An 8795-nucleotide genomic window follows, 5' to 3' on the forward strand; every position below is an offset into this window, starting at 1 on the left:
TTCCCTCCACCTCCTCTACTCGCTTTCATAACCCAGCTCTCATTTGTTGGTTTAATTAGGCTTTACCTTGTTTGAGTCCACTGGGGCGAGAACTTCTGGGGAAGCAAGTGAAAGGGAAGGGCAGTGGAAAAGGGGGCAGTTCAACGGTTACACCACTGATTTGCCTGTAGAACTATGTGGCGCAAGCGTCTGACACGTAGACCATGGCGGTGGCAAAAACTGGGACTACAGGAACTGAGTAGCGTTGTTTTTCACTTCCTGCTTGTCAATCTTTCTGCTGATCTCCTGTTGAGCAAAGCACTGGAGCCTACTCCAAAACAAATGTTTGGTGATGTGACAAAGGTGGTGCTGAATGCTCAATGCAGTTGCATATTCAAACTGTGTATCTTTGGGCTGCATACAATGATTTAGACTATGGTGTGCTTCCAACTTTGAGGAAACACTTTGTGTTTGGCTCTCTCCTGTAAAGCCAGGTCCAAAAAGAAATGGTTTTCTACATTTGGTATGGAGGAACTTGACTAGTCTGCACAGAGCATTGACCAAAAACCCCATCTGACACCTTTAGGATGAGCTGGAACATCGACTGTGAGCCAGACCTGATCACCCAATATCACCACAGGACCTCAGTAATGCTCTTGTAGCTGAATGGGAGCAAATCCCTGCAGCCAGACTCCAACATCTGGTTCCCTAGACTGTCACAGCAGCAGATTAATGCTCCTAGTTTTGGAACGACGTGCTTAACAATCACATGTGGGTGCCATGTTCAGGTGTCCACATACTTTGACCCATGTCAGTATCAGCAAAATTGGCAATCACACAAATAGAAATTACACCACATAAAATATAAACAGGATGTATTTTAGCTACCTTTCTTTAAAAAAACAAAATCAAAAAATAATTTGTGATGTGTTTTCATTTTCAGCTTTGTGATTTTTTTCGACATAGACAACATTATCGCATGTTTTTGTGTCTATGTGACTAATGGAGATAACAATTTTTGAAACAGGTCCAGTGTTGAATAAAAGACCCCATGTATTTCCATCATAACAGTTGCAAAATTTGTTTTTTTATTTTGAGAGGGTATGCTCTAACAGCATTTGTGGCACGACAGTATTCTTTCAGACCTGACCGCATCACTGTCATGCCACAAATGGTGTTAAAGCACACTCTCTCAAAGTGCTTGTTTTTGCCACTGACAGGCTCAGATTGTTATTCTAAGTGTCTGACAACAGTATGTAAGGGATCCCTACAGAAACAAACCTTTTTTTTTTTTTTTTTTTAAAGTATTACATCCTTTTTGTTTAACTAGAAACAGCCCTGGAATTGCTAGCAGCAAACCCACCAGACTCCATTTAAACAAACACAAACTTTAGCTTGTATAGAGGCAGCATGTTTTAACATCTAACTGGGTGAATTAAGGGTTTATTTAAACCAAACAGAGCTGGTGATTGTTGGAACAGTGAAAAGACAAATCAAGACTATTTTCTGTGAGTTTTATTTTGTTTCAGTCGACTTTGAATGAAGTGTATTTTATGATGATAAAATGACTGTTTATTTCAATGGAGTCTGGTGGGTTTAGCTATGGTGATTTCAGGGGGTTCTACTTGAACAAAAAGGATCTTACAGCATTGTGGTTAAACACTTACAGTGATATTTTGAGCCTGTCTGTTGCAAAAACAAACGCTATTAGTACACTGACAGTGTACAATTCCCCATCACCATCACTTGGCAGCCTGTTTCGCAGCTGCGGGCTGCAGCGCTGTCAATTAATACTGCGCCGATTTCAAAAACTGTCTCCAACAGTCACTTAGGGTGTTCTCACACTTGGTCCTTTTCAGCCCTCTAAACAGACTCAGAGCAGTGACTCTGCATTTTTTGCGCATATGGGAACTCAGACCTCTCTGAAGTCAGACCACCTCACAAGTTGGTCTGAGTTCGGTTTGCTTCAAGTCCAATGTGCGGTTCACCTAACCGGCGCGCTCCAGGTTTGCTTAGCTCTTTGCCATTGTATTCAGCCCTCTAGGTCATATGCTGTTGGTGGAATGTAGAATACATCAAACAGTCTACAGCACAGAAACGCTAAGGTTTTCCTCCAATTTTAGGTTTATCGGAAATGGAGGGGCTTCATAACCGCACTGCAGTGCCACATCAAAGTCAAAACAAAACTATATCAATATTTTTATATGTAGACTATAGTGTGAACAGAAAGAGGACTGAGGCCCCATCAGAGCTGAAGTTGGCCAGAAAGAGAACTGAGTCCTTTTTTAAATGAAATGACAATGTGAACACAAAAAGAACTGAGTCCCTTTTCTGTTGGTCCACTTTTTGTTCCACTTTAAGGACGCATTCACACCAGGATGGTCTGGGGGACTCGGTTTGATTGGGCGGGGAATGCCGAAAAATTTCACACCGTCATTTGATTCGGTTCACTTTCACACTAGACTTTTTAAAGCGGACCAAACAGCCTGGACAACGTCATGCACTTACAACAGCTGCTTGTGTGGGCACGTTTTGCCTGAAACGACCACTGACCAGGAAGATGAAATAGCTCATTGTTTGGCCAGGACCGAAAATGGAAATCCATCCCCTTCAGCCGGCAGCCAGCAACTGCTATAGTCCTCTGACCATATATCAATAAGCGCCTGCACCTCGTCACTACTCCACATCTGCCCACGAGACATTTTCCAACTTTTTCTTTTTTACCTTTCCTTCTCCCGGTTCGCGCTATTGGCTTTGTTGTTTTTTTACTCAGAATGCACTGCACTCTACGTCACGTCCTCTCTTTGGTTCACTGGATAGTCCGTTTGCATTTCTCACTGTGAGTGAACCGCACTGGGGTTCACCTGCAAGTGAACCGAGACCTCCAGTTTTCAAGCGGACTAGGGTTTGCTCGTTTGGTCCGCACCAGAGTTCGAATGAGCGTTCACACCACTCTGAATGAACCAAACTATCCGTGGAAGCGGACCAGGGTTCGTTTAAAGCAGACTAAATGACGCCAGTGTGAATGCGACCTAAGAGTACTGAGTTTGGTTTGTTTTACAAGGACTTTATGTGAGAACACCCTTAGGCACAAAAACATGGGAAGACAGGGTCCAGGTGGGCCACTCAATTTGGAACTAGTTCTCGATTCCCATCGCCATCTGATGCATTGTGGAAACTTTCTTTTCTCACATCTTACTGTATGGTTCTGCTTTTATGGTTTCTGTTTGTTCTCTCCGCCAAAATACCAGGAACTGTGGCTCAATCCTGCTCTCTTTCACTGGAGAACACCTGAATGAATATCTGAATATGAGCATCAAACAAGACTTAATGTTGTTCTGCTGGGATTTTTGTTCATGACGGAACCGCCGTTGTCTGCTTTTACCAATATGAACACTGTATTTTGGGGCTTTATGTGTCTACTGAGCTGTAACGCAGCTTCTTCAGACTGAGACACATTTTCTGCATCATGCTGGATGTGAGTGTCGGCTGATTCTAACAAGATGAAGACAACAGAAGTCACTGCTGCCCAAACACCTGCCGTTATTCAAACCAGTCACTGCAGAACTGATGTCACTGATTGGTTTCTACTTAGACAGGAAGCTAATGACCACTCCGTGACATCAGCTGCTGCTGGATGATGGCGGCTCGTGTTTGAGCGCTGACTCACACACTGACACAAACTCTTACCTAGATACAGCGAAGCGTTCTCCTTCTTGACGTTGTCATCCAGGTAGGTGGGTCCCAGCGTGTAGATGGGTGTGGACCCCATGCCCACCAGGATCTGAGCGATAACGAACAGCGCCACGTACAGGTTGTGCTCGTTGCCCTCCTGGTCTCTGGGACAGGAAGTGATGTCGACACGGTCCCTGCCGCTGGCATTGCTGTTCATGCACAGGCCCTCGTTGGCGGAGGACGAGTTGACCTCCTGGATCTGGTAGGCCGGGGAGATGAAGTGAGGTAAGGAGAAGAGGGCGGCGCCCACAGCGATGAAGACCCCGCCTACCGCCAGCCAGCGAGGCCTCTGGCCCCGCCCACCAAAGTAGCTGATGAAGACGACCACCAGGAGGCTCCCTATGTCGAAACAGCTGACGAGGAGGCCTGATTCTGAGCTCCTCAGGCTGTACCTCTTCTCGATGGTGGTGATGACACTGCTGAGGTAGCCCGACACCATGAGCGACTGGATGAACGTCAGGTAGCACATGCAGAACAGGAAGCAGCGGGAGTCCTGTAAAATAACGCTCAGGTACTTCCGACTGGGCAGATGAATCCGAGTCAGCCTGGAAGCAAAAAACCCCGGGGGCTTCCTTCTCGCCATGTTTTTACTCCTACGGATCTCCGTGTTCTCCATGTACGAGCTCGGCCTGTTCAGCGCCGACTTCCCCGGCTTGGGCAGGTAGTTTGTTCTTGTCGGGGACTCGGCCTGAAAGGACTCAGTCTTGGCCGGGAGCTGGATAAATTCTGCGCTCTCCTCCGCCGTTATGGACACAGAACCAGCCAGTAAGGTTTCCTCTTGGGGCGCTTCTTCATTTAAAATAGGCAAACTTTTAGATTTGAAGTCTGTACCTGGCTCCTCCAGCTCACTGGAAAACCCGTCCTCCTTCTGAAGGGACTCCGACAACTCCGCTTCCTCGTGGTCAGCCATTATTCCCAGTCAAACCCGCCCCAGTTCCAAGCCTACATCAACAGTTCAGGGGCTGCTGCCCATTAAATGTATTATTAATAGGTACATCTACTCCCACAAACACAGTCTGGCACACAAAGAGGCCCAAAAAAGCAACAATGTCAACCAAAGGGAGAGTGGACTCACAGCTCCTGCTTATCAGCGGCGCAGGCTGGACAGCCTCTGTTTATCTTCTCATGCACACTTGCTTTCTGCCACCATCTAATCCGGAGGTGGAGACCGCTCAGGCCTCCTCAGCTTGCCCGGCGGAGCTCCGGGGCCAGGGCTCCCTGCAGATGCACAACATTTCCACTTGATGGCTTCTCTCAGCAGGACGCTGCTGCTCCGTGGCAGGCAGGGATGAAATGAACTTGCAGAGCATGCGCCGCATCCCTGACACCCCTGCCAGTGAAGATCACACAGTCACAATGTCACTTCTTTTGGTACGTTAGATGATGATGGTCGCCCCCCCCCCCCACCCCCGCCTTCTCCTTCTAACTCCTCCTCCCCAAGTCAAGGGCATCACCCCCCCTCCCGATGTTATCACCGCACCAGCTGTCCTCCCAGCGGGCTGTCATTGAGTGATCATATTTCTGTGTAAATCCATGGAGATCTGTATGAAAAATAAAAAATCAACAGAAGCGATGAGTCCTCGAGGAAAACGAGCGTGAAACGGGAGAAGTCCGAGGGGTCTGGTGACGGGCTGCTCGGATAATAATGCCGCTCAGAAACACCGCAGTGTTCCGCTGCTCGTAGCTGCTGTTTTGAAAACACGGCGTCAAGCTGCAGACACAATCACACGGAAACCGGAAATGTATACTTCACAATAAAAGCGTAAAAAAAAAAAATCATAATCCAGCAGTACTGTAACATACACAAAATCAGCACACAACATATTTTAAGTGTGTGGCAAGATATACAAAAACACAATGCCTTGAATACTATGTTGTTAATTTATATTTCAAGAGACAATCATATCATATCTAAGGGACTGTTATTTACTTATCAGAGGAGGGGAGAAGCTGGGTGTGACTTATTTTATTTTATTTTATTTTATTTTATTTATCTTCTTTTGACCCTCCACGAAGCTACAAATATTTTTTCTTGAGCCTCCCTGAGTGACTGGTGGAAAATGCACGACCCTCCCTCCACCATAATTAGTTATTAGATGTTTTAAACTTAACCTTTGATGTTTGAAAGTTAAAAATGAAGATGAAATCCTGGAGTTCAAAAAAGCTTTGGTTTTCACTCTTGTCGTGCATGCTGGTTAGTCCATAAAAAGGATTTTGCACCACTCCCTCCTCTTCATAAGTAACTAACAGCCCTTAAGTAGGAGCAGTAATCCTTGTACTGTTTTCCCACATTTGCCTTTACAGTGGGACAGAGGTGGGGGAAATAATTGATACAGCATAGTATCGGGATATTTTGTGTGTCAATATTGTATTGATACAAAGATGCCACATATCAATTTTTTAAATAAAAAAAATTATTAATAATGCAAATACAAATAATCTTTTGATAGCCTACCAGTATAATAAAATCAATTGGTGTTACAGTCCATTACATACATTTTGCTGCAATTAAAAATTGATTGACGTGAATTGAACAAGAACTTAAAGCTTTTTCTCATTAGAAAAAACAGATGAAGTTTATTCTTCATTTGCAGCTTCAAAAAGGTATTGCAGTATCTCTTATCGCAATGCTCAGCTTATCTCAAACCATTAAAAAATCGCAATAATATTGTATTGTGAACTAAGTATCGTGATATTTACCCTACACGAAGTCAAATAAATGTGTAAAAAAAAAAACACACACACACGGAGAAAGTCACACCGAATCCCATTACTGATTTCGAAAAGTAAGAATATTTTCTGTGTAGCTCAATGTAACATTTATATTTGGTCAAACTTTTACAAAATGCTGAATCAAGGAAGTCTACTGATAAATTCGGCTTACATTTTATTTGCCACTGGTCAATTTTAAGTCAATTATTCAGGCTCAAACCAAGAGGATGCCCACTGTGGTAGCTTATGTTAGCTAGGTAGACCAAACGAGGAAGAGGGCAACAATTTATTAACGCTGGCCTATTATTAAACCGCAAATAGATAATTAATATATGCCGAATATTCCAGTAAACAAAGATGCATTCAAAAAAGTGTTAAATCTGCTACGTGACGTGTAAAGCGTTACAGTTCAGCAAAACGTCAGTTCGCCAATGTTTTATAATGGAGTTTGGCGCTAGGCTTTACTTTGAAGAGCACAACCGGAAGTCCTTCTAACGTCCCAGCTAGCTGCACGCCTAGCAGCTAACCTGCAGAGATAACGTTTGCCGATGGAGAAAGAGACAACAACGATGGCGACACTGCGCTTCACTAACCTGACACTCCGAGGCGACGACACGCACCTTTAAACCTTCATGTCCGAGTTACACCACAAGCTCCGAGAGGACAGGCGCTTACATTCATACAAAAAAACACGTTCATGTTAAAAATCTCAGCTCCAGACATCTTCTCACAGAACACCGGAAACACTCCGAATTAAAAGCATAACGTGTGTCACTGCAGGGGATGCTGAGGTAACCCCCCCCCCTGTGATTTATGCATGGCAACTCTATCTGTCCAGCACCTTTTAACAACATCAAAGTCAAAATATATATATATGAAACAAACAATATAAAAAAAAAACATAATTAGGGTTTAAGTATGAATTAGAGGATAAATAATGAGCCAAAACAAGAATAACCAGAAAAAAAGTAGTCTGAACAGCTCTTTCTCACAATCACAATGCCTAAAAAGCCCAAATTTTATGGCAAATGTAATGCCACTATTTCATCATGTATACTGATCTTAATCATTGCATATTTTAAAGATGTTTTTTGGCATTTTGCCTTTAATGGACAGGACAGGTAAGCATGGGGGGGGGATGACCAGGATGACATGCAGCGAGGGGCCACAGGCTGGATTTGAACCCGAACTGCCTTGTACACGGGGCGCCTGCTCTACCACTTAGCCACCGACGCCCCAATCAGTGCATATTTTACTGCCCACCTGTTAACATGTAGTGAAGTATTGATAAGGAGAATTTAGCTTCTGTAAAAGTCTGTAAAAAGCCATTAATATTTAAATCACACTTATGTCACTACTCTTGTAATTAAGAATCATTAGACCTTATTATAATTTATATTTCATTTATTTATTGACACCTTTGCTGCAAGGCTGTTGCATCGTACGGCGTAGCCTGCGATTCAGTAGGCGCTGTCATCATACAGTCTGCATACATCAAACTTGATGTCTTAAGATTTAGGGGGATTTAGTGGCATCTAGTGGTGAGGATTGCAGATTGCAACCAGCTGAAACTTTTCCCGATTACAATTGCATCAGTGTTCATTGTTTTTTTTAAAGATTATTTTTTGGGCTTTTTGCCTTTAATTGACAAGACAGTGTGAAATGGGGAGAGAGAGAGAGTGGGGGGATGACATGCAGCAAAGGGTTGCAAGGTGGAATCAAACCTGCGGCCGCTGCAGCGAGGCATTGCCTCTGTACATGGGGCGCCGGCACTATCCACTACGCTACCGACGCCCCGTTCAGGGTTTCTTTTTACCAGGAGCTGAATTATCGTTCTTCTCCAAAACAAACAGACCAGGGGTCTCATTTATAAAACACTGCTTAAAGGGGGTTTATGGTTGTGCGGAGACCCTACGCACGTGGCTTACGCACGTTGCCTATGCTGTTGTGAGCATTTTTACTTCTGCGGTGGTGTGTCTGTGTCACTCTGCAGTTACACCTCCTAAACACTAGTAAGCGGCAGAGGTTTCTGTGAAGTGCTGTTAAGTTTAGTTGATTCAAAACACATTAAATATCATAGACATATATACATAGATGCCGCATTGATTGCCGCTGCCTATTGGAGCCGACGTCCTAGCCGGCCGCCATCTTGGATGGGTCTCGCTTCGCCTCCACAGTGCGTTCACTTCTATTGAGGAAGGAGCTGTATGCACAAGTAAAATAGAATAACTCACTGAATTTTCAACTGATTTTCATGCGGTTTGGTTTGTTACAAACGGCACACATGTAGTTATGATACAGGATGCTTTCGTACATTAAAAATGCGGGATTTCATGCTTTAATACAATAAACAGATAGCAACAGCATGT

At 44.1% G+C, this 8795-nt stretch overlaps 1 protein-coding gene across 1 annotated transcript in view; it reads right to left on the reverse strand.

The window, feature by feature from the left end:
* LOC126409093 (solute carrier organic anion transporter family member 5A1-like) overlaps window positions 1-7252 on the reverse strand; it is a 68023-nt gene extending 60771 nt beyond the window's left edge. Inside the window, exons 1-2 of the mRNA XM_050075008.1 lie at window positions 7020-7252; window positions 3670-5044 (exon numbers count right to left, since the gene is read on the reverse strand). Coding sequence (XP_049930965.1) covers window positions 3670-4624 — 955 coding nt within the window. The 5' untranslated portion in view covers window positions 4625-5044; window positions 7020-7252. The remainder of the gene's footprint in view (window positions 1-3669; window positions 5045-7019) is intronic.
* Between the last annotated feature and the right edge of the window lie 1543 nt (window positions 7253-8795).

This window comes from Epinephelus moara, chromosome 21, assembly GCF_006386435.1.
Source record: "Epinephelus moara isolate mb chromosome 21, YSFRI_EMoa_1.0, whole genome shotgun sequence".
Classification (NCBI taxonomy): Eukaryota; Metazoa; Chordata; class Actinopteri; order Perciformes; family Serranidae; genus Epinephelus; species Epinephelus moara.